At 34.5% G+C, this 27,270-nt stretch overlaps 1 protein-coding gene across 5 annotated transcripts in view; it reads left to right on the top strand.

The window, feature by feature from the left end:
- The window catches only part of PCDH7 (protocadherin 7), a 454,602-nt gene that overhangs the window by 242,892 nt on the left and 184,440 nt on the right, over nucleotides 1-27,270 (top strand). For 2 of the 5 annotated variants that reach the window (XM_065907639.1, XM_065907641.1), the window contains exon 3: nucleotides 7,318-7,413. The exons of 2 other annotated variants lie outside the window; for them this stretch is intronic. In XM_065907639.1, the coding sequence (XP_065763711.1) occupies nucleotides 7,318-7,406 (89 nt within the window). In that variant the 3' untranslated portion in view covers nucleotides 7,407-7,413. Of the gene's footprint in view, nucleotides 1-7,317; nucleotides 7,414-21,299; nucleotides 21,317-27,270 lie in introns of those variants that run through there. One more of the 5 variants, XM_065907640.1, reaches the window with a different exon arrangement.

A 27,270-nucleotide genomic window follows, 5' to 3' on the forward strand; every position in this document is an offset into this window, starting at 1 on the left:
AACTCTTCGCATCAGATGGCCAAAGTATTGGAGTTTCAGCTTCAGCATCAGTCCTTCCAATGAACACCCAGGATGATCTCCTTTAGGATGGACTTTCAGTCCAAGGGACTCTCAAGAGTCTTCTCCAACACCATAGTTCAAGAGCATTAATTCTTCGGCTCTCAGCTTTCTTCACAGTCCAACTCTCACATCCATACATGACCACTGGAAAAACCATAGCCTTGATCAGAAGGACCTTTGTTGGCAAAGTAATGTCTCTGCTTTTTAATATGCTATCTAGGTTGATCATAACTTTCCTTCCAAGGAGTAAGCATCTTTCAATTTCATGGCTGCAATCACCATCTGCAGTGATTTTGGAGCCCCCCACAAAAATAAAGTCTAACACTGTTTCCACTGTTTCCCCATCTATTTGCCATGAAGTGATGGGACCAGATGCCATGATCTTAGTTTTCTTAATGTTGAGCTTTAAGCCAACTTTTTCACTCTCCTCTCTCACTTTCATCAAGAGGCTTTTTAGTTCCTCTTCACTCTCTGCCTTAAGGGTGGTGTCATCTGCATATCTGAGGTTATTGATATTTCCCCCAGCAATGTTGATTCCAGCTTGTGCTTCCTCCAGCCCAGCATTTCTCATGATGTACTCTGCATATAAGTTAAATAAGCAGGGTGACAATATACAGCCTTGACGTACTCCTTTTCCTATTTGGAACCAGTCTGTTGTTCCATGTCCAGTTCTAACTTTTGCTTCCTGACCTGCATATGGGTTTTTCAAGCGGCAGGTCAGGTGGTCTGGTATTCCCATCTCTTTCAGAATTTTCCACAGTTTATTGTGATCCACACAGCCAAAGGCTTTGGCATAGTCAGTAAAGCAGAAATACATGTTTTTCTGGAACTCTCTTGATTTTTACCACTATTACCTTGGTTTTAATGCTTTATTTTCTTTAATCTCTCTTCTGATAAGTTAGGCTGGGTTTAATTGTGGTAGTGAAGAAATCAGACAAAATGATGTGTTAATGTAAAAGATACTTTGTAGAAAGAAGGAATAGTCTTGTTCTAAACTCTTTATAGATTATTGCAAATGTTCTCATCTAAAACTCACATTGTTCTTACCTGTCATTGGCATATTACTACAACCAGTGCCTGTACAATGAGCCAGGATATTGATTGTGTTTTGTAAAATTCTAAACCTGGACCTTGATGAAGAGTTTATTTTACATTTTAAAACTGTGCTTCTCTACTAAGTATATTTTTTTTCTTCTGTGCCATAATTGTCAGAACTAAGATGCATCAGCAGAAAATATTTTGCTGTTGGGAAAGAGTTTTTAACATTCTATCGATGTAGTCTTGAAGATCAAAGATAGCGTCTGGATGGTACATACCAGCATGGGGAAAAGTCATAACATTATCTGTGTACCACACTCTACCACACTCAACTTTTCTAGAAAAGTTGAAATCAATATGCAGACTTTATGAGTCTCCTAATTTTCAGTTCCAAGTTGAGAACATCACAGTTGTGAGTTCAGATTCTTAATACATTATTCATATGGCTTTAAATATACTTTTATTTATATATCCACTCATTCATTCATTGCTAAGATTAATTGAAATCTAATTTCATAGAGACATGGAAGATTCAGGTCAACTAAACTTCTGTAAGCGGCAAAGTGGTTGGTTAAATTTGTCTTAAGATTTTTATCATCCATTTTATTTTTTACATATTCATTCTATATTTACGATGATACTGGAGTAATTCATTTTTCTAAAACCCAAGTTTGTTCATTTGTATGCATTCTTGGGAATGGATAGGAGGGCATTAAGTGGAAATTGAAATTTTCTATGGGATTGCTAAGGCCTGTGTGAGAAGTGATTCTCATTGGAGTTTCCAAGGTAGTTCATTTCATATTACTGGGTTTCTTTTTTTAAGTCACTCATACCCACCTTTAACCTCCACACCAGCTCTTCTTTTCTGCTGTCCTTTTCACTCTTGTTTATAACTTCCATTCTCCCCGCTACATCTCATAGTATTTTATGCTCTCAGCATGATAACCAATTCACTGTCCTTAAATATGCAACAAAACACATTAAATTACTGAGTTCCAATTAACTGCCACATGTGAAAATATTTTCATTTTTCATCTCAATTCTCATGACGTTCTTAATCTGTAGGTTCACAAGAGAGCAAAGAGAGGCTCACAGACCTTAGGTGATTTACTCAAAGCCATATGGCCAAAATAGTTGAGATGGAGTTTGAGGAAGCTTTGTCAAACAAACAAACAAAAAAAATCAGTGTGCTTTCTATTACAACATGCTCTGTTTAACCTTGCCCTTCTTTCACCAGAATGGTCTTAACCTCTTTCAGCATGTTTCCATCCAGCCAGTCAAGTCTTTCTTTAAAGTTTACTTCAAGTATCACCTCTTAAGTGGAGCCCAAACTGACCCTATCCAGCTTTGCTCTTTTCCTATCACAATCTATATTAGAACACATCATAATGCCACTCTTCTAGCTTATTTTTGGTTTTATAGAGTATGGTAATCATTTTTCATAAAAATATTTTATTTTGAAAAGAAATGACTCTATTATGACTGTTTTCAAATGCATTTACAATTAATTTTTAAAATGTCAATTTTATTTTTGACTATACTGACTTCCAATGATGTATCTCACATGGAAACAAAAGCACTTTTGGGTCATTTACAGTTTTTAAGAGGCTAGAGGAGTCCTGAAATCCAGATGTTTAAGTACTACTGATTAAAGCAGTGTCTAGCACAGATTGACCACTCTTTAAATATTTGATGAACAAACCTAAATAATCAAATTGATATGACAACTTTTAGTTGCAGAGACTAAAAATGTTGTATGTGAGAATTTAAGATTTCCATAGTTTTATAAATTTACTCAAACAATTCTGTGTCAAGAAAAAAAAAAGAGCAAAATCCTCATTAAAATATATTTTGTAGGGAAAACTAAATTTAGAATATTAATTATATTGAGTGAATCACATATTAATTAAAATTCTAAGTGAATATTATTGATATCTTAGATACTAGGGTAGCTGATTTGTTAGTTTGTCTGAAGGACATAGTGGGTTATGCTATTATAGCTATAAACCGAGAACTTCCTAGCAGACTGGTAAAACATTAGGAATTTGAAATAATAAAGTGGAATATTATAGATTTGCTAGAAGATTTATAAAATATTTTCAGTGCAACAAAATCTTGAAATTTTAGTGAAATTGTCAGTAAAATGGATTACAGGTAGAGATCTGTATGGCAATACTCTAATTGTCATCATGAAAATTTATTGTTAGGATGTACTGTGTAGTGTTTAATTTATTTCATTAAATAAAAATAATGAACATTTTCAGTTAAAGAGAAAAAAAGACCAAAAAAAAAATAAGCTTTTATTGAATTAAGAAATTTTAAAAATATACCAGGGTACCAACTAACTCCACCCTGCAGAAGCTAGCAGCAACAACCAAGCTGAACTCTTCATGCTCCAGCCCTGCCTAGAAACACCATTGTTGTTAGTCGCTAAGTCATATCCTACTCTTTTACAACTTCATGGACTGTAGCCTGCCAGGCTCCTCTGTCCATGGGATTCCCCAGGAAAGAATACTGGAGTGGGTTGCCATTTCCTTCTTCAGGGGATCTTCTGGACCTAGCGATCAAACCCACATCTCCTGTATGACTGACAGATTCTTTACCACTGAGCCTTGGGGGAAGCCCAGACACACCCAGCATTAAGATGAATAAAATTTCCTTTTGATAACTATCCAGTCACTCTTAGCAAGAAGGAGAATGAGGGAAAATTGCACTGTTCATTGGAATATGGTAGACTATTCCTGTTCAGGCTACAGTTCATGGGGTCTCAAAGAATCAGACAGGATGGAAGTGACTTAGCACGCATGAATATGAGACTCAGGGAAAATTTTAGGGTCAGAACCGGAGCTAAAATATCAATTTTCTAACTCTTAGAGAAAATGTATTTTTAAGATAGACCTCACAAATAGGATAAGGATAACAATACTGTTACCAGGAATGTTTACGCTGTATGGTAATGGCCTTTCCTCATATATCCTTGTACCAGACAAGCAATGTTTTGATGAAGGTTTAAGGTCATCAAGCAGAGAACAGCAGTCTCATTGCCTAATTAAGCTCTCACTTTACGTGTTGTTTGATGTGTCTCTTCTGCTTATCAAGGTGTGTTGGTTCCCAACCATATTATATGGTCCCACCATATAACCCGCCTGGTTTGACTGACTTCTGTTTAGCCAACACTAACCAACCTTCTTCTCACCACCTTACATTAGGCTCTGTCAGTTTACTTTTCAACAAACTGTTTTCTTTCTTTTATCCTTTTCCCATATCCGACACAGTCTTGAAGAAGTAGCTCTGTGTCTCTTTCTCAAAGTTCATCCCTTTATGTCTTTGCTTTTAGCTTCCAAACACTGAGAAATTTGGCCTTATTTTTGTTCCCCACGTAATGATTATACTTTTTTGAGGATGTGAAGCAAGTCTTGTGCCTTATTCTTGGGCCCTACAGCTTGACATTGTGTTCTCTGTATCAATATGTTAGTATCGGTATTTCTACTTTTATCATACATTTTTCTAAGAACAGAACCACAGACAACTGAACCATAGCTTTCTCTATGATATTCTCATTTTATCTACATGACTGAATTCCTGTCCTTTTGGAAAATCTCTTTACAAATTCTCGATTGCCAATTCTACTCAGTAAGATCACAAATCATTTTTCTATCTACTTTTAATTTTCATGCATCATATTGTATATTTTCCCTTTTCTAGCCAGGTAAAAATCTAGCTCATAGGATTGTCTATAAGCATATTCCTAAGGAATACCCCGTTAGTACCAGGGATGATTTTGTTATCCTGGCTCCTACCTCTTAAATAGGAAAAAAATAGCTTTCATTTTTATTTCCCTTAATCCATGAAGCTCTGTTCTCCACTCTATGAATTTATGACTCAAAAATTTCTGTTTAATCTTTTTGATTGCCATTCTAAGTTGTTTTAGTTATTTATAAACTCAGATATCTATAAAATCATTTTATATTACTTGTTACACCTTGATAAGTTGTACTGTGAGCATTCATCTCTGTTTTGTGTGTGTATATTTATTTTCCAAAGTTTCTCATAGGTACACCTTTGGTTATTTTTGTATCTTTCACAGTGTGGTGCAAATTTCCAAATACATTACCTCATGATAATCTACCCTTCCTAAGATCAAAGGAAGAACTTAGTGTATATAAAATCCTATGGTATTAGGGATTCATGTACAAAAACTGCTGTGTTTCATGCTAGACTCAAGTTTTTTGCCATAAATTAAGAACATGTGAGCCCCTTTTATATTCTGCCTTGGAAGATTCACACTTGGAAGATTCTTCCAAAGATAAAAAGCTGATCCCCAAATAATCAATCAGGAATATTTAAATGTAGGAATAATTAATTATAACTTTGTTACTTTGATATTACTGGAATATGTGGTTTTTAATTTTGGAGGGGAGCTTAAATTTTAAAATATGTGTGATGGCAATTAATATTTTTAAAATTAAATACAAAATTAAAATTTATAAGAAAAAAGCAAAGCTATAAAAATTATGTTCAATCATATCAAAATAAATTTAAGTTTACTACTTTGAGTTTATTTATTTTAATTCAACAGGCTTAGATAATGAATGTGCCTTCAGAATTCTTTGATGCCAATCTATCTGATAACCAATTAGTTTCCAAATTTCTCAGTTCAAGGCTGACTAATACTATTACCTAAGTATTAGATGGATATGTTATTTTAAACAGAGATGATGCCTAATAGTAAGCAGTGTGTCAGAGACCAAAAGAGTTGAGAAACTGGAAAGTTTTGAGACATCCTGTCTAAATAGGATTAAGGCAAGACCAAAAGGATTATCATGTTGCAAACCTCAAAGATCTTTGTGATAGCTGCTCTCCTAAACACTTAGATTAATGGTCAGAATTGCATTCAGAAGCAAGAATGCAAAGGTATTCACATAAATCCCTGTCTTTAGAGAAAAACTGAAGAATATCCCAGCCCTTCTGTAGATATCACATTAAGAAATGTATGAGTGTGAGGAGTCAAAACCATTTTTTTTAAACCCAAAAAATTAATTCTATCCTATCTTTTACGTTACAATCCTTAAGGCTTTTTTAAAAACAGTTTAGGTTCACAAAAACACTGAGAGGATGGTACAGAAATTTCCCATACACTCCCTGCCTCTACACATGCATAAATGTCTCCATTACTAATAACCCCAAGTGGATGACCTCTTCTTTTCTTCAAAAATATACATATTTTTAATAAGTTTATCTCCAGGATGTATAAAAGCTTCCCTAAATCTTGTAAAATGTCATTTCTCATATGAAATTTATGTTTCAATATAAACATAAAAAGGCAAAGATTTCTCTGAAAACAAATTTCAAGAGCAAAATATGTAGCAGTATGTGTTTTTCAGGTGGTATTGTCTTTTATATTGATTCATTAAATCAGTTGATCACTACTAAAATTCAAAGAGTTTAGTATTATCATCAATGTTTTATGAAAGTTTTTCATTGTACTTCTTTTCATATAACTCTATTTGCTTTAAAAAATTACATATAGTTCAGATTAAACCATGTCTACAAAAATAAAATTAAAACATAAACCTTTTTACAACTTTTACTAGTTTGGTCTCTTGCAGTATATAGGGATTCTACTAAATCTGATTCTTTTTTGTTAAAATAACAAGTTGAAGTTGTTTTGATATCAAAACTACACACCCTTAGGGGAATATAATAAGGAAGATGTGTTGTGAGCATTTAGATGTATGGCAATTAGATGGAGGCAGAACAAGTAAATGGTAATAATCCTACTGTGTGTTGGGGGGAAATATATATACCCATTTGGTACTATTTATGCTGCAGTTTTTTCCTTAAATCTGTTGTAAAAAAGAAAAACAAAAAAGAAACAAAACAAAACACTATACCCACATATCAAAGTCCTGCCTAGTCCTGCCTAAAGTACCGTGTCTAGTCAAAAAGTGAAAATAAGATGGTAGCTCATTACATGTAGCAGCCCCCATGTCCCAGACTCAGAAGAGGATAGTTGATAATTGGAGAGTGATGAGATGAACGCCATTCAGAATACCTAATTTGTTTAAATTACCTTTGAAATTTATCTAGATTTTTTAAAAAAGAAAGAAACAAGCTCAGGGTTTTCGGAAGTTGTTTCATTGGCAAGGCTATGGATGACACCGTGGTGTAGGGGCTGCTGATTTTCCCTTTACATATTTCCCCATCTCCCTTCCCCAGGTGTTGCTGCCATCACTACCTTTCCCTTCCTCCCCTTTCCTCATGGCAAGACGCATGGAAGAAGAGTTCTGTTAAGGCCTCTCCATTAACCAACAGGTATGGTGGTCCTCACGAAGCGGTGCAGCTGCCCCTCTTCTGCATTCTCTGTTAATAGTCTATCTCATTTATGTCGAGAAAACTCATGCACCCACTACATAGAGCCTACTGATACAGGAGAATTACACAACTTGAGTGAATCTTTAGCTATTTCAGCATGCTATTTCAGAATTCCCTGCACAGTTGTACATGATTTTTTTTTTAAATGTAAAAGATAACATAAAAACAACCTGTATCATTTTCAGAGAAAGGTGACATGCAGTTTCCTCAACTGATTGTATAGAAAAAAAAAATGGACTTCTCAATGTTTTACAAAGACTTTTTATATGACATATCTTTGGAAATTGTAAAATGAGAATATTTTGTGAGTTTTAACTCAAAACTCAATTATTTTAGCATTTGAACTTTCAAAAGCATCACAGAAAACTGTATGTACTTTAATTATAATGCTTATTCATCTGGTTATAGAAAATTAGGTATGAGCCATTTCAGTTAAATCTAAACACTCCACAAATCAAGGTCGTCCAGATGTGGGAGCTGAGTGTAGGCTAATGGATTTTTTGCAAAGTCTTTTGTCAGCTCAGCTGGTGGCATTTGAGGGAGGTGGGGGAGGGCCTTGGTCCTCCAGCCAGCTCAAGTTTACCTCTTTCAGGGTGATAATTTTGAAAGGAGCTAAGCCCTCAGGGTTCAAACTCCAGCAGAGTCTTAACCTATAAAAACACAAACTGTAAGTCATTATGGGAAACGCCTACCTTCTTGATTTCCTTTTTCACCAGGGGAACTGGTCCTCCTTGCTCCTGCAGGGGCTTGTTTTGAGGGCATGTTGGGCTTTGCATTACATCTTTGTGACTCTATTAAGATCTTTGAGGCAAGGAACTAGAACACTGCCTTTGGGCTGGGAAGATTATTGGTAAATGTCTTTAAAGAAAAACAGTGAGTGTGTCTATAGGTGTGCCTGTGTGTGGCAACACTACTTATGGTATTCCTTAGAATAGTAGCCAAAGTAAGACTTGTTTGTGTATATAAATGAAGCAAATTCTTTACAGGAATTTTCACTGATGTAACCATTGACCATTAAAGGCTGGACCATAAATCTTCGTTCACGAATGCAGTCTCTTATCCCTAAAAGCTCTGAAATCATTGGTTGGCCTTCTTGATCTCAATTCTACCTACATTTCTAGTCCTTACTTTATGCCCTTACCCTGGATGTACACTGTTCTGGCCTACCCCATCTTTCCGAACGGCTAGGCTATAATCTTCCTTGCCCATAGACCTTTGCAATGTTGGGTCCTTCCGTCTGGAGAGCTGTTTCCCCAGGTCTGCTTGGAAAATTCACACCAAAAGCAGTAGTAGGAAATGTGTGGAGGGTTTTCTGTGCATCCAGCACAGTGTAAGTAAACTTAATAACCCCTATTTTCTTAATTCATTCCACACAAAGGAACACAGTTGAAAATTGTTAATATTCATATTTAAACGATAAACAGTGAGACTTGGAGAAACCTAAAGTGGCCAAGATTACTCAGAATTGACTAAAATGCACTGTGTCTTTTGCAGAGTCTCCTGTTTCCTCCCCAGCGAAGCTGGGCTTCTCATTCATGTTCAACTCTTAAGTTTCTATGATTTCATCTTATCCTTTATGAACTCTGTCCACAGTGTTTGCTACTCACTAAAGGTTGGACAGGTGAATGAATTTTTTTGAACAGTCATTCTTCTTTTCACTTTTGTAGGGACCCTTTTCATCCACGCTTACCTCTACCCTCTTTATTTCCCTTCATTTGTAGCTCTTGACTGTTATTAGCTTCACAGATGACTTAATAAATTTTATTATAAAAAATAAATCATTTTTCTCCCTAAGTTTAGGACCTACAATTAAAAACCAAGTAAGTATAATTGAAAACATAGACAAAAAGATCATTTAAATTTTATAAAATGTATCAAATCTAGTAGTAAGAAATGAAGCATAGATATCCTTATATCTCACATGGAATGCAGACAGTTCAACCAAAATATTTTGAAGTTTTGAGGAAAGGTTGTCAGATAAACTTTTTTTGTTGTTGCTATTTTATAGATAAATAAAAGAAATATGCACCACACAGCTAGAGTCTTAACAGGTTACATACAAGAAAAGAAAGAAATGGGGGAGTAAAATTAGATGAGAAAAAGAAGGTAAACTGAAAAAGAAAAGAAAAAATCTTCGAGAATTTAGAAATAAAAAGATTTGGGGAAAGTGAATACACTGAAAAGCAATAAAAAATTGAAGGAAACAGATCACTGAAAACCACAGACACTGAGAGGACTTTAAAAAAATATGAAAGAAAACTTGCAGGGGAAAAAAAAATCAGTGCAAGTAGAGAAAAAGGACTTTATTTATGAGTTCATGTTGCCTTTATTCTTAGAAAAGCCTTTGAGGTAAAATGGGTGAAAAAAGAAAGGGGAGCTAAGATACATTGCTTTGTGTACACTGTATTTTTCTAGGATTTTTTCTGTGGAAACAGTGCTTTTGATAGCAAGATAAGGGCTTAAGCATTAACTTGGAGCTTTGTACTTAGAACTAAAAAGGTTATGCCTAGAGGGCACAATTGAGGCAGGGATTAATGGAAAATTAGGGTACAAATCAAAATACCCTTTCTTAGACTTTCAACCAATAAGATCTAGAATTAACCAATTCATTAGCTCTGTGAATATAAGGATCAGTTTATTTCTATTTTTATGTGAGTGCCTGGAGCATGGAATGAATGTTTGCTGAATTAATCATGGAATTTTAAGAGTTGGTAAAGAGATTATCACCAGTCAATCTGGTTTTAGATTATTCATGCATCCCTCAACACCATCATAAGAATCACTAATCTTTGCTTGAATGATTCTGGTGACAAAAAATCTAGAGGTAGCTCACTCTATTTGGGGACATCTTTAACTTAACTTTTCAGCTTTTTCTTATATTGAGCCAAAATTTGCCTTCCCAGAACTTGACTCCATTTATCCTGAATTTTTCCTTTGGGAAAACACAAAATTTAAGTACTATTCCTTCTCCAAATGTACTCCAAAAGTACTTCCAGCAACGTAAATTCAGGTAGACACTCCATCATAATGGCTAGTTATATAACGTCTCTATTTCTCTTTTTTCTAGTTTATAGCCCCAGTCTTTCAAATTGTTCTGTTAGTTGGTTGCAAATCATTTTAGCATTCTGGTTATTCTCATTGAGTACAAAATACTTTGTCAAAAAAAAGATGGAATTCAGGATGGTCTCCTTCAGTTTACATGTCTATATTTGTGCAGTATGAAGAACCAAAAAATCTGTTTAAATAATTTCAGGAAACAAAAAGAGGTACAATTTAAAGCTGCATATATTAATACCTTTTATCTGAATTATATAGAATAAATGTATGATTTGGCTAGTATATAGTATAATATATAAGTAAAATTAATACAAACATACATAAAAATGAATGAAAAAATATAGAAAAAAATGAAATAAAAAACAATATTTGATGAAAGTAAAAGAATTTATATGTCTCAGTGATAAAGAACCCACCTACCAATTCAGGAGATTTAAGAGATGTATGTTCAATCCCTGGTCTGGGAAGATCCCCTGGAGAGGGCATGGCAGCCTATTCCAGCATTCTTGTCTGGAGAATCCCGTGGGCAGAGGAACCCTGAGGTCTCAAAGAGTCAGACATGACTGAAGCAACTAAGCACATACACAGAAGTCTCTACTTTTTATTTCTTAATTGATTAAATATTTTGGTTTGAGTTGGTGCCTGAAATGAGTTTTCCTTTAAGATGCTCATTCATCATTCTAACATTTTTGACACTAAACAATACATAGCTTTATATGGGTAATATCAGTGGAAATAAAAGACAAACAGAAAAGCAGAAGAAAGCAAAAACTATTTTCTCAATGCAAATTATTGACTTTAATGACTAAATGTGGGCTCACACATAGACGTCAAACTAGAGCACAAGAAGTTTGAAAGATGTGCAAAGGATGCCTTGTCAGATATGGAGTTTCCTCAGTAAAAGCTAATGTAAAGTAAATTCTCTATGCGTGTGAACTCTTTGTTAATGCCAAATTGCTGTCAGTGTCCTTTGGTAAGTCCTATTTATGAGTAGATTACAGCACTGTCTCAGAAGCACTGCACATCTGCCTTTCTATGAGTGTCTATACAGAATATATGGCCTTTTCTAGAACTGGGAGATTTAATTAATTTGCTGGCAGAGAATACTTTTTATGCTACATGACTTTTCCCTGACCCTACCCAAGATTTCAATTTTCAATGTGCTTCATATATTATAAACCTACATATTCTTAATGAATGTCTTCCACATGGTAATTACAGTGCTTGGCTTTATATTTTCAAAAGCTCTAGTGCCTACATAAATTCTTACTCTATCATACTCAACGTTGCTCTGTATGACCAAAGGAAATTCTCAGAAAAGTTCTGCTTTTCTTAGATTCAATTCCCAAAATAATACCCTTTTGATATTTGGTTACACACGAGTCTTAGGCAAAATTCTTAAAACAACCTTTGCTTTAAGGTTGCTCTGTCTATCACTGCTGTTGAAGATGTTTGCTATGTGCATATATGTAATTTAATATTTTAAAATTTCTTTTAATATTTTAGAAAGAGAGTAGTGAAATATAGGAAATACATGCTAACCATTTAACCTTTCAAGACCTCACTTATTTCACCAAAATAAGGAATTTAGCTAACTGATCTTTAAAGTATCTTTCAAATTTTTACAGAATATGAAAGACTAGGAATTTTTGAAATTGGGATTTTGGTTTTGGTTTACCAGTTGACCGTGTTTAACCTCGTGGAGAGCATGGTTTCCTCCTCTGTAAAATATGAAAACCAAGGTAGATGAGGGATGTAATCTTTAGTGATAGCATGTGTTGACCTATTTTTCTTTCTGGAGCTTTCTCTTGAAAAGGATTCTGAGAATTTGCATTGACTCTGTGGCATGGTTGCTATGATCATGTGATCAATTAAAATTCATGTTACAGGCTTCTTAATTTCTAAGAAGGCTTCTAATTTAAAAAGAGTTTGGTGATTGTTATCACTTAAGTTTTTATACTTTTTCCCTTTTGCATGTATATACAGGTACTTTTTGTGCTTTTAAAAATATGGAATCCAAGGAAATGTTTGATGTACTGAGGAAGACAGGTTGAGGAGATGACAGTCATTTAAAAGATATCTGGAACACTTTAATGCAGAAGAGAGACAAAGGATTTAACTTAGTGATTCCTGAAGGCAAGAACAAATGCTAGTAGGTGTAAATGGTAGAAAATTAATTCCTTCTAAGGAGAAAATGTATTATCTTAAGAAATGCTCAACAAACTCTGTTCCATAGAATAGTCAGTATTCTGAAATCTTTGTCATTGAATGTATTAGGGCTAAGATTCCATGATAATTTCCCAAAATCATTATTAAAGGATTTCATTCATAAGATTACAAATTAGACAACACAGATTCCAACACTCATGCTCTATGATTCTATGATAATCATGAGATGTAATAACAATACTTCTGTGCTAGAATCTGGATAACATAATTCTCAAAGATTTCATTGGATTAAGAATTTTAACATAAGTCATCTAATTTTCAGCCAGAGCTACAGTGTTCTGGTGACACGCTTTTATCTTGTTAAAGCTACCCTTTGAAGACAAAGTTACTAATTTTCATTTTGGAACCATCACTTCTTTTGTTTCTGAAGATATGTCTGTCCTCGTTTTGAATGCTGTTTATCTATTATAGTGAAACTTACTATAACGGAATTGTAATAACTTGCAAAAGTAATTTAATATTTGATGGTCTTCAACTTATTAAGGTATGGAATATAAAACATTCACTTCGAATCATAAATTATTTTCTCTGGAAGAAATTATTTTGTCTGAAAAGTCCTCATTTTGAAATCTAGTTAGTAAAAAGAAGTAATTTTTCAAGGTCATTGAGTTAGTGAGAGAGCTGTGATCCAGACTTTTGAATCCCAGTTGGGGGTTACCAAATTTATTGAAGTATCTTGCTTAAAAGTAGAGATCTGGGTGAGTTGAAGTTGACACTTCCTTTTATGTCCTTGGATGCACTGTTTATCTGGAATCAGCAGGATGAAATAGGAAAGCAAACAATTTTATTCATAAGAAACAGAAAAACACTCGGTAGTGTAGCCTGCTGTGCTCTCGGAGAGGCACGGAAGTTGGCATCCTTTTGCAAAGCTTGACTTTACAAACATTCTTTGTATTCAACTAATAGTTTTTGCCAGAAGTGAAACCATTCAAAGATACACTCCAACTTAAAGCCAGGAGCTGCCTAATAGGAACCATTCACCACCATTTGTGGCTGGGGACACCACACTTTGCAGCCGCCCCAGAGTTTACAGCAAATAGAGCAAGTTACCATAGATTCCAGTCAGAAGCCTTAACCAGACTCAACCATCATTATTTAAGCTTGCCTGTCCACTCTCATCAGTACAACAGGCATCAATTAAATAAATAGAATATCCTATTATAAAGAGAATTGTTAACACAGGCACATTAGCTGCTTGTAATAGGATATTAACTAATTGACGGGGGAGAAATGTCCTTAGACACCATAATGCATATTGCTCAGGATTTTAATTCTTTGTGATCTTTCTTGAGTATAATACCATGTTAACCCAATGTGTTTAAGTAATGAAGAAAATGCAGGAAAATATTTTTAAAACAAAGAAATGTAGATTTAATTTAGAAGCTGTGCCACTTTTGTGAGGCTAATGGAAAATGGCCACAGTGCTAAGGGTTTACTGGTTTCTGAATTTATAATTCAGAATTAAAAAATGAGATTGGAAAGACTGGTGGTTTTCCAAAGGTGTTTTGAATCACCTATTTTAATATTTATTTATTTATTTTTTCTGATAAGCGCCATACTATTAATGACATTTTTCTTATTTCTGAGCTGCTTATCAATAAGACATTGTATATTATATGTCTTTAAATATGTAAATTAAATAAGTTTTGCATAGTGAGTATCTTTTAGTATATATCCATAACACCTTTTCTTATAGGGAGCGAAATTTCTAATCTTATCATGAAAATCAATGGAAAGGTAACTTTCAGCTTAATCCATTAATTTGCTTTACTGAAAACTCTGCTGGATCACATTAGGTTACGGGAAAATATCCAAATAGTTTACACTTCAATAGGAATGAGGAATCAAATCATTTGGTGATGTTTTGTCATGCTTGAACTTAAGAATTCAGTGTGGTTTTGACTCAGAGACTGAGAATATATCCTGAACTGTGATGAGTAGACAGTTGTTCTAGAAGAAAGTAAAGACAAGGCAGACAAAACTAGGCAGAGCAAAGTACACGTGCGTGGAAAGTATAAGTGAAGTAGGGGGTGACGGTTTTTAAATGTGTTTATCTTTTAGTTAGCTTGTTGTGTGACAAGACAAGCAGGTGGACTGGGAATGCGGGAAAGTAAGTGAGGGAGGAAGGAAGTTCATAACATCCTGCCAGGCCTGCTCAAGAGGCTCACCTTTTGGGTGTTTCATATGGTTAACTGGATCTATAACCTCTTCTTATATTTCCAGAATACATGTCAGGGATATATGAGTGTTATGTAAATAAAGCAACATATAAAAAAAAAAATCAAAGAATACAGAATCTGTATATGACCAATCAGGATGCCTTAATAGTGGTATCAGGCTATTATATATCACAGAAGAAATACATTTTTGAATGAGTAAATTTGTAATTCATTGCTTTTGGATTTAAAGAATAACTTTAGAAAACGAAATATATTTTATGTAATAAGATTCTCCTTTTGACAAACCTCTTTTAGTTTTAAGGAGTTTTGTGTAAGTTATGAGGAAAAAAATCTTTATGTATTTTTGTCCAAGCACTTTAAGTCAAAATTATAAATATTTATAATTTTCATGAGAGGTTCTTTAAATTCCTTAGTGCTTTGCAAGTTTCCAAAGTTCCACATGCAAGATGTCATATAATCCCATAATAACATCTTATTATTCTCCTACTCCTATATTTTTCCTTGTATATACTCCTGTAATTTGAGAGGATTTTAATATTTATCTAATTTAATCAATAAAAGTTAGACCAATAATTTCACATAATAAAGCATTGGTATAATTAAAATAGTGACTAGCAAAAGCCAAAATTCAGATCATCTCCTTACCTATTTTAAGAATAATTCTTTTAAGGAAAGAAAAAGTACCTTACAGATAAACATAAAAGTATTTTACTAAGTATGTAATAATATATTTTTCCAAATGTGTATATTTGTTAGCTATTTTATGTTAATGTAACCAATAAATAAATCTAACAGTAGTTAAAGAATGTATCAATTGTTTAAAGTTTGCCGCACTTTATAATGGGATCGTGCTGCTTATTGTCTCAATAGTGTGAGACTCGAAGCACTAGGTTAGCAAAATTAGATGGTTGAGAAAATTTAAGAAAGTAATGAATCATTTATGACTTTATATAAGCAACACTGTCACTTTCCAAAAATGTCATTTATTAGACATTGCAGTGATGCTATAATATATGTTTAGCGTTTATCTCCAATTGTAGTTTATTTATGAGATTCAACAATGAAAATGACAGTGTTTTAAAACTTTGCTCATAAATTGAGAGTCACTAAAAGCAGCATTTTAGCAATATAAAGGTTTTTTAAGCCAAGGATTTATTATAAATAACTGTGAGATTTCAGAGTAGTTTACTCTAAGGAAATTTGTTGTATAAAAGCACCATTACTAATTAAAATGATTAACTATTTTCAGGACTCTCATAAAGTCCAAATGTCAAAGATACAAATTATTGGTCTTATTAGACAAGTTATATATTTTTAGGAAAAAATTGTATTAAACATCAAATTGTTCCTTGCTGAGGATTTGGGGGGAAAGAAAAGCATAAATGATATTTATTAACTGTTGTGGAGTATACTTTGGCCTGGCTATAGTGTATATGAAAGAATGTTTTTTGTAGTTGCATGAAAATTATATTTATAGTAAAATGCATATATTACATATTCTTCCAGAAGTCTTAAGGCATTAAATCTGTTTTCAAGTGTTTGTGGGTTACTTGCCATGCCTAGTACCCTGGCACATAAGGACTTTGTTGGCAATGAAACGTTTAGATACTTAAACTGCAAATGAAAGATCCTTTTTTTCTGAGATAGTTTACAGTGCAAAAAAATGTATGCCTTCATCTACTTTAATAAGTGGTACAGTGCAAAAAATTATGTCTTCTTCTATTTTAGTGAGTTGTTAATATTTCTCCCTTTTACTTTAAATCTATTTTAGTGAAGTTATTTTGTTATTTACTTATTTCTCCCTTTTATTTTGAATCAAGAATTGAGAGCTTCCATTTTATTTAGCACAGTCCTAACTGACAGGGAACAGAGATTTAATGAGTGATTGACTGGCAGAGCAAAGTACTTACACTGAATTGTCATCTATTAAATTTTGATATTCAGTCTAACCACTCTTTGTTCTATTTTCTCACCTGTAAGATGATAACATAGTAACATACATCAAGCTCCCAATAGCTTTTGTAGGCATTATATTCTACTGATGCTTTCAAACAGAAAGGGAGGGGTAAAGGAGGAAGGCAAGAAACATTTTCTGCTGTCTTATAAAAGGGTCAGTGCCTCACTGCATGTGAAGATGCTGCATCCCAGCAGAGAGGGCATTAGCGTTGTTTTTGTTGTTTAGTGACTAAGTCGTGTCTGATTCTTTGCAGCCCCATGGACTGTAGCCCACTAGGCTCTTCTGTTCATGGAATTTCCCAGGCAAGAATAGTGGAGTGGGTTGCCATTTCCTTCTCCGGGGATCTTCCCAAACCTGGGACTGAGCCCTCATCTCCTGCTTGGCAGCAGATTCCTTACCACTGAGTCATCTGGCAAGCCCCAGAGAAAGCATAGAGTATGGATATAAAATAGCACTTCACGGTAAAAAATGAATTTAAATGTCGATAGACTTAAAGAAATTCTCTTAGGAATGAAATGGAAAATGAGAATTGGCTGCAGCTAAGAAATGAAACAGGAACCATGCAGAGACTAGGAAGCCATGCAGTTTATTAATGAGCAGAATGCTCCCTGTAGCTCTACTTCCTATCGCTAACTGTAGGTGGATCTCCTTAGACAGAGCCACTTTGGGGCATAATCTTCTAGAAAATTCTTACACGGGTGGTCACAGTAAAAATATGGTGAAGAAATGTTAAGCTTCATGCCAAATGTTAGAGGAACAATCCTTGCACGTATGATTGTTTGTTGAAGGATAAAAGAAGATGAATCAAGTGTAGAAAAGGTTGGGCTACAAAAAATTTGCAAATAGAGATGAACAGACAAAATATTATGAGACTGAAAATTAGGTGAGAACTCTTCATTCTGGAATAAGAGTTAATTAAAGTTTCATTTATCTTTCTGTGCATTTTATTTTCTGTCCCAGAATTTTCTAGTTGTTATTGTTGAAAATCAATTTTGGATGCTAATGGGGCCTCCTCATTTTTCATGTGAATTTCAGTTATAGTCACATGATTTTTACACAATGTAAAATGAGAAAATAATAAGTAGGACCATATATGAGACCAAAAACATCTCTACTGATTTGAAAAAGGAAAGTATTTTTAAATGTTTTAATCTGAGTAAACTGAGTTAGATCTCATTTTGAATATGGAAAAATTTAATTACAGTTGATTCTGTTAAAGAGTCTAGATGACTAAAATATATGAATTAAGAAAAGAAGAAGGCATAGTTGTTATTTTACATTGAAATGAAAATATATAGGTTTATAGATGTTGTAGGTGGACTATTTTCTCTCAAAGGTCTTTGCTTACCATATAAATACAGTCACTTATCATTTCTTGGGAACATTTATAAGATGTTGACTATATTCTTAATAACACTTTTAAGTTAATGCATTTGTATTCACATTTTATCCTTCAAAAATGATTTAAAGTGGCTTGTAAAATGCATTATAAAGCCTTGACAACTTGTCATAGTTTTATTATGACCTTATTATGATTGAAACATATCTAAGCCTACCAAAACCACAGCTCCCTTAACCTCCTCCACCTATTGTTCTTGTTATTTGAAAATGTCATCTTGGTGACTGCTCATCTCACATGAGTGTTGTCAACTGACATGAACCATACTGGCATGAAACTTATCTGTTGGTGCCTTGACCTGGTACCATCTCATTGTTTTTACTGCCATCCTCCTACCACAAAGAGAACCAAACCAACTAACTCATCTGTCTCGCGGATATGAAGAAGCTGTCTGCTGCTGCTTTGTTCAAACAGAACATGCCCATAGAGTGTTGTTATTTTACATTTCATTTTAATAACTTCAGAGCATTTCCTGTGACCTAACTAATCTCTCTCACTCACCTCTCTAACCACAGAGTAATGTTGGCAATCTACATTTTCCTTTTCTTAATCAATACTCCACATTTATTCAGTGCACCTCTTCTGAACTTTATATTGAAAGTGAAAGTGTCAGTTGCTCTATTGTGTCTGACTCTATGACCTCATGGACTGTAGCCTGCCAAGCTCCTCTATCCATGTGATTTTCTAGGCAAGAATTTTGGAGTGGGTTGCCATTCCCTTCTCCAGGGGATATTCCTGACCCACTGATCAAACCTGGGTCTCCCACATTGCGGACAGATTCTTTACCATCTGAGCCACTCCTCTTCTGAGCTTTATTTTCAGTTCAGTTGCTCAGTCATGCACACCAGGCTTCCCTGTCCATCACCAATTCCCAGAGTTTACTCAAACTCATATCCATTGAGCTGGTGATGCCATCCAACCATCTCATCCTCTGTTGTCCCCTTCTCCTCCCACCTTCAATCTTTCCCAGCATCAGGGTCTTTTCTAATGAGTCAGTTCTTCCCATCATGTGGCCAAAGTATTGGAGTTTCACTATGGGTCCTTCCAATGAATATTCAGGATTGATTTGTTTTGGGATTGACTGGTTGGATCTCCTTGCAGTCCAAGGGACTCTCAAGAGTTTTCTCCAACACCATAGTTCAAAACCATCAGTTCTTTGTCGCTCAGCTTTCTTTATGGTCCAGCTCTCACCATCCATACATGACTACTGAAAAAAACATAGTTTGGACTATACAGACCTTTGTCAGGAAAAGAATGGCATGGTAATTTGGTAAATGATCAGTTCAGCTCAGTTCAGTCAGTCATGTCCAACTCTTTGCAACCCCATGGACTGCAGCACACCAGGCCTACCTGTCCATCATCAACTCCTGGAGCTTACTGAAACTCATGTCCATTGAGTCAGTGATGCCATCCAACCATCTCATCCTCTGTCATCCCCTTCTCTTCCTGTCTTTAATCTTTCCTAGCATCAGGGTCTTTTCCAATGAGTCAATTCTTTACATCATGTGGCCAAAATATTGGAGCTTCAGCATCAGTCCCTCCAATGAATATTCATGACCAATTTCCTTTAGCATTGACTGGTTTGAGCTTTTTATTAGGAACAACAAAATACCATTGAACAAATGCACATTGTTCATGAACAAATGGAGTTGGTCTTGGAGGAAACAGACTATTTGAGGTAAATTCATTCTTATATATGAAAGATTATCAAGATCCTAAAACAGGGATATTTGCAGCTTTAAAAACATTTAATAAGCAGATGTGTCTGTAATTGATTGAAATTCAGGATGCATGAAAAAATGTTGGGGAAATTTTCTGACATTGTAATAACAGAGTTATACAGTACCAAAGATAGCAGCTACTCTTGTTCAGGTTGGATAGCCTAAGTCATTATGTTCTTAAAATATTAACCCCCCAAATGTTAAAAAGCTGTGTGTATGTGTGTTTGTGTGTGTGCATGTGTTTGTGTACTTACACATGTATGTTTCCAATTTAGGTAGAAAAGTGGTCAGTTAAGTGTAGTCATTATATGTAAATCATTCATTCAAGAGCTCTGAGATTGCTCTAAGAATCTTGGCTTAATATTAGCATCTGTCTCTTTATTTCTGCTGAAGTGCTAACAGCTCAGCTGGGCTTCCACCATGAAAGCAATAAGCCTGCAGACCAAGTTGTATTATCATCTGTGTTCTAATCAGCCAAGGTACTCTTACCACTAACATTTCATGTGTTTCCTATTATAGGAAGTATTACAGCTGTTGTCAGGGTGAGAAATGCAGAAGAGAGGTGGTTTGCTCCACTGTTGAAACTTTCATATGAAAATCAAACCTTGGCTAATGGTGGCTATAATCAGGAAGATCTGATAAGGACTGACTCACTGATTCCTTTGGCTTTTGGCCTAAATCTCGTCAATCAAAAATAAGGTTTCCAAGTATAAAATAGCATGCCATATGTTGACTAAGCATATGTTTTGAGGTTTAAAAGTCATGGGAGATTTCATATTCCTTTCTAACTTTGGTAAGTTGCTTTATCTGGATAATATTTTCTGTTTTTGTATATGTGCTTCCTCGATATTGGAGATCTCTAAATGATGAAATTGTCCCAATTCTTGGTGATTGTTTAAAGCCAAGTAATACATTTGCACTTACAGTATAACCATATGTGCTTTTATAAAAATAGCGGCAATTATTTTCATCTAATAAGAATGATATAGAATACCTTCTCTGTGCCCAACCCTGTGCTAGGTGCTGTATTGAATTTATAGAATTTAATCTGTTACTTATATTGTTTTTCTCCCTTTTTTCTATTTCATTTTAAATTGAGTACTTGGGTATTTCTGCATTTTTCACACTTCACAGACAGTAAAGTGATGTATAAATATGCAGTGCTTTTTAGAATTTATGATACCTGGCAAATCTGAATGGAATATCAGAAAGGAGAAAAAAAAACCCCAGCAGAACCAAACAAGCCACTCCTTTTTCTCATCTCCAAAATAATTTTTTTTCAGATCTTGGGGAATTTTGACATGAGTTACAGCATTTCTCAGCTTTGTGAACCAGGCTTCATCCAGAAGATCACCCTGAGTCTTATGGATCATGATAATATCAGAGAAGCCATATATTTACATGGATAAATCATTCCAAGATAAATTCTATAGCATATTAGGTACAAACACATTATCTTTCAATTTCAAACACTTATATTTTATCTTGCTCCCTTGATGTATCTTCAACAAATTTATGCATTTTGGCTTTATAAGAAATACTCCATTTTGAACTAACGTTAAATTAAGTGCACATTATCTTATCCCAATAATGTTATTAAACAGAGTCTAGATTGTGCCCCGGAGGTCACTTTCTTTGGAGAACATCTCATTCACAGCTTTAGTTTGCCATAGGGGAAATGATAGGCTGAATTAAGCTCCTTTGGTGGCAATAGTTATATTTATTTGAGAACTTACTGCATTTCACTTTTTATATGTTTGCATATGAGAATCTCAAATAGCCTTCTTTTCCTAACTCCCTGGGTAGGCAGAAATAGCAGAGACTTTCAGAGCTGTGGGCAACGCAGGGGCAGTACTGAGAGACCCAGCACATAGGAGACCAAAGTGAAATTGTTCTACATGCATTTTCCCTCACTCAGGCAGTTCACGCACAGACTAGAAAGTTTTCCCACTTTCCCACATTTTTGGGTGAACTGCTTAGTTTTTATTTGTTTTTTAATGCTATTCCCAATTGTAGAGAGTAAAGGGATGCTTTCCATCCTTTGCCTAAAATTCCCTTTCAAGGAACGTGAGAGATATTTAGAGTTATTGCTGTAAGTTTTGCTTGAGTGCTTATTTTTTAATTCATAATTATATGCTTTCACACAAAGGACTCCAGGCATTCCTTGGAGTCCCTAAGAAATAATATATGTTTTCTGAGTGGCACTAGTGTAAAGAACCCACATGCCAAGGCAGGAGACATAAGAGATGCGGGTTCAAATCCCCGGGTTAGGAAGATCCCCAGGAGGAGGGCATGGCAACCTCCTCCAGTATCTTGCCTGGAGAAGCCTAAGAACCAAGGAGCCTGGTGGGCTACAGTCCATAGAGTCACAAAGAGTTGGTCACAACCAAAGTGACTTAGCACACACACATGTGTTTATTAGTTTACATCAAGTTATTTTAAATTCAATAACTCTTAGTTTCTATAGGTTTGTATTGTAATGTGATTTACAATACTTATGTGGTATATATGGTAGATGGTCTTTAAGATGCAGTTATCTATAAATTTTAATTATATGTAAGTCTATGTAGAATAAAATATGATAGGTATTTTCTGCAATGTAAACTTATGTTTGATGATCCTGACTCACAACTGGGAAATGAAGCAATTTGGATCAGCCAATGCATTAAGATACATCAATTGTTAAATAGTTCATATTTCAATAATTCTAATTTATAAGATAACACCTTTAAAATTATTGGCTAATTTTTTTGGAAAACATTAAATTTTTCAGCCTTTTAGTGTGCACTGAATCACTGTTATCAAAATAATTTTGCTTTAAATATATTTGACTCAAATATTTTATCAAACTTCTGCTTTTCCCTGAAACTATTCCCTTTGTATATCACATGATAATATATCAAATCACCTTTCATCAGTCATGCAAAGCAGATCTTCAGAATTCTAAGCATTTATCTCTCATGAGAGATGTTACGTCACGCTATTGAATCTTTCCATACGAATTAGGTTTATTCCTAGTTATACATCAACACTGAAAGAAATTAAAGAAAAGAAAGTAAAAATCTTGCCAGCTAGAAATGGTTGTGTTAAATATTTTGCCCTCTTGTGTTCTTGCATCTGTATCCTTCCATCAAAAACAAAATAATCTTTTTGTGAAACTTCAAGAAGAAAAATTTTAAAGGAGAAAAAAAGAAAAAGTAATGTTTCCCTAAATTTAGAAGCAGCTACAGCCAGATTATTATGGATAATTTTCATGCACTATCTAGACAGGATGACCATTTTCATCCAAAAGTATTTCTGTGCAGTGAAAGAACATTTTTCTCTTGGAATCTTTCATGGTAATTAATTTTCAGTTCACACAGGTGATTTAGGTAGATAACCTGGCCCTGTTAACCATGTATGCTGTTTCTGACCATCAACGTTATAACTCATCAGACTTTCCAAAGCAAGAGCTGTTTAAATCAAAGGATTTTCATTGCAGATCCCTGACTGCTGCTGGCTACATGTCAGAGCTTGGAAGATACACTCTAAGTAATTGTAAAGTACTGTTATCCAATCAGCATACATTATTGCTAAGCAAGAACTACACTGTCAGAATTTCTACTGAAGTTTTAACTCAGTCATTTGAACTGTGCATCATATATACTTAAATGTCTCTACTGGATTAAAGGCATGTTACCTTCTTCCCTTTATACAATGATGTTCAGAACAAAATACACTCTTTTGAGTTCTCGAATTATACACTGAGGATAACTGTCATTGTTTTTGCAACAGGATTTAAAATCCATAAAGTGTTTCATGTTAGCTGAGTATATAACTCAAAGGACACTGGAAATTGTGAACCTTTGGGTCTGAGCATAAAGGAAGAGAAATACATTTAATAGTTTGGTTTGGTTTAGTCTTTTGTTTATGATTATTTTTTAGAAGAGTGGGAGATGAATTAAGGGAGGTATATATTAATACATATACATTTTTGCCTCCAACTTTTAAGAGTAGATGTAAGAAATCACTTATAAAATCTTCAACTTTTACATAAAGCTTTTTTGTAGGATTTGTAGCTAAAAAAGAAGAAAAAGCACCTGTGCTGAGATGCTATGTTACAAATAGGGAGTAAAAGGTCCTCCAAGACTATGCATCATATTACTGTTAAGCTGAAGTGAAAGTTGAGGTTATCAAAATTGCTTTTAAGGACAAAATTCTATTATTCTTGTGAGGGAACATATTTCAGTTTGAAAAGCATGACAATCAAGAACTTTCATTTAAACACTTCTTGGGAAATAAACCAGATAATCTGCTAGCCTCTTTATCCCTTAATTTCCATATTGTGAAATTATGGAATTAGGCTAAAGATTTTTAAAATTCCATCTAGTTTTGAATTTAATTTTTTCTATGTGCTGGATATTTAAAAATTAATAAAATATCAATGCAAAATTAATAAAATCAATATCAATATAAATAACAGATATTTCAAGTAAAAACAGTTTATCATAAAAATTATAATAATTTTAAAACTATTTGAAAGTCATATAAAGATTGTGGCTGAAGAAGAATGTTGAATTCATGATGGGAAAGCTATGATTGACCTTATAAAAAGAAAAAAATTGAAGGCATAAGCACAATTCATTTTTATCCTGTTGCTAGTTTGGTTTTTATTTGAATTGTACTTTTAAAATGCATCGTAAAAGAGCCTAAAGGTTAACAATAGATATTTTCTAAAATTGGGCCAAATATAATTTCCTGCACATTTATAATCAAACAATTCTTTTAGATCACATTGTTCTGTTTGGTGGACAGTCTACAATATTATGTCTTTCTGACTTTTCTCTGTTAAAAATGATAGTTTATGATTTTGCAAGAAGACTACACAGTCTTTGATTGACAGAAAATATAGACAATCATACAAACCAGAGTATACTAATGGGATCACTGACTCAATGGAGTTGAATGTTTGAGCAAATCCTGGGAGACAGTGAAGGACAGGGAAGCCTGGTGTGCTGCAGTTCATGGGGTTGCAAGGAGTCGGATATGACTGAGTAACTCAACAACAGCAATACTTTAAACAGTAGAAACACCAAGTCGTATAGAAACTCCTAAGATCTGAGAGGTATTCTTATATAATATATATATAAGAATACCTCTCAGATATTTTTTTTATTCCTCTGATGTATATACATATATATGCAAATATATATGTGAGAGACAAGAAAATATATAAATATAAGTATGTATTTATATAAGATAAGCACTGATTGATTATACTTGTTCAAACTGAGCCATTGTACAATGACATAAAAAATAAATACATTAATAAATAATAGTCTTCAGAACCAAGTGCTTTGAATAGCATTCCCCAAAACACAAGACTCAAAAGAATTTTGGAAATGAAGCATCCATGCCCTCTGCATCCAGAACTTTATCTTCCATCCGATAGTCCTTTCCCCAGTGAAAGGCCGCCATTGAGACTTCTGTCCTGGAATCCAGTAGAGTGAACTGGCCCGGCTGCGTGTTACACAACTCCTGGCAGAGCCCGTATCACAGCACAGAGGAGCCTGAGGCTGGGCGGCGGACTCTTGCACTAGACTGAGCCCTATGACAGTCCTGTGAGTAAAGGACAGTGACTGCGTCTGCTTCACTCACAACTCTGTGTCTCGTCTTTAGAAGGTCCAAATATACATTCGTAGAATAGCGATAGTTCCTTGATTTTATCAAAATTTGCCCTTAGACGCCAAATAACAGACACAAGAACTCTATTCTCTCTAAATCTCCATTGTTCCTCTTTGTTTATTTTCCAAGTATTTGTTGAGTGGACACTGCATTCCAAGTATCATTTAGCTTTCAGGAAGGAAAAAAGATTAGCCATTTGGAATCCTTGTCCTGGACAAATTCAGGATTCAGTGGAAAGAACATAAACATTGATAACAGAAAAAATGTGATCAAGAATGTGTAGGGAGACCTATGGCAGAGTGAAAAAGAGATAGGGCACCCCATTTTCAGCTCAGGGTTAGAGACTTTGATGGAGGAAACACATGAGCAGGATTTTTTTTGCTTCTTTTCTGCTTTAGTCTCCTAAAATAACCTATAAACCCATGCTGCTCACACTTTACCTTCTGCTCACAAAATTGTGCAGGTGTTTTTTTAACAACAACTTTTTTTTTTAATGACGGATTTTGTAAAGATAGTTGATTTTACTTGACAGTTATTTTGAATCTAGCTTTAATAAAGAACTGCCTAACAATGATTCGTTTTCATGCCTCATTGTGAACATGTATGTTACCTGAACATTAAAATAATTCTTATTAAATGTAAAACTGATAATGGCTCATAATAGTTTATAGTGACATCAGATAACTCCAAGTTTCTCAAGCTTGCATGTGCCTGTATACTGAGTTTCCATTGCCTTATTATAGTTTTTCTTTCTTTTCTTCCTGGACAGCCCTGATCCATGCATTAATGTTCGCATGTATTACTTCTTTCCATGAATTTATGTCACAGCTTTAGGATCCTGCATGAAATGATCATCTCTCCTTCCCTTTATAACATTTGGTATGTATCTCGGTCAGAGAATATTTACTGAGTGCCTGTTTTGTTTAAAGCACTGTGCCGGGAACAAAGAGTCATTTCAGCTTCACAGACAGAGCTGTTTTAGGCCAGAATGCAGAGCTCACTCGCTGGTTATTTACAGCCACTGTCCATTCTGTAAGACTCATGCCCTTGCTTTACCAGTGGTTAAATATTTTGAATGCTGCTCCTATGCAACACATAAAGAACGCCTGGGCATTTAAGATGTGCCATTTGTGTTTCTTTCCTTGAAGCTTCACTGTTGTACCTGTGTGGCAAATTCCTCAGTAAGAAAGAAGTTTGGTTTTGTTTCACATTTTTCTCAGAGGTTCCCCAGGGGAGCGTTAATTCCTCTCCTATGAATCCTTCAGGAACTGAAGGAAAACATCAGAAAAACAATTTAGGAAACATGTTGACAAACTCAAATGAAGCAGAGAGTTTTGTTCTTACACCTACAGGACCAGGAAAGTGAAAAAAAAAGAAATGATGCAGGAGGTTGTGCACATTTGCAAGCTATTTCTTAAGCCTCATCTTTAAACATCTAGATATTTGTGATTTTTGAGTCTCATAGATCCAAGACTGCTTGGGAAGAAAGAAAGGAAATTAGACTAAGAGAGGAGAAGAAATAAAAAGAGAGTGCCTGCAACTGAAAATTCAGATAGAAATACATGATTATAAGGTATCTTATCTCTCATC

The sequence above is a fragment of the Muntiacus reevesi genome, chromosome 16 (genome assembly GCF_963930625.1).
Source record: "Muntiacus reevesi chromosome 16, mMunRee1.1, whole genome shotgun sequence".
Taxonomy (NCBI): Eukaryota; Metazoa; Chordata; class Mammalia; order Artiodactyla; family Cervidae; genus Muntiacus; species Muntiacus reevesi.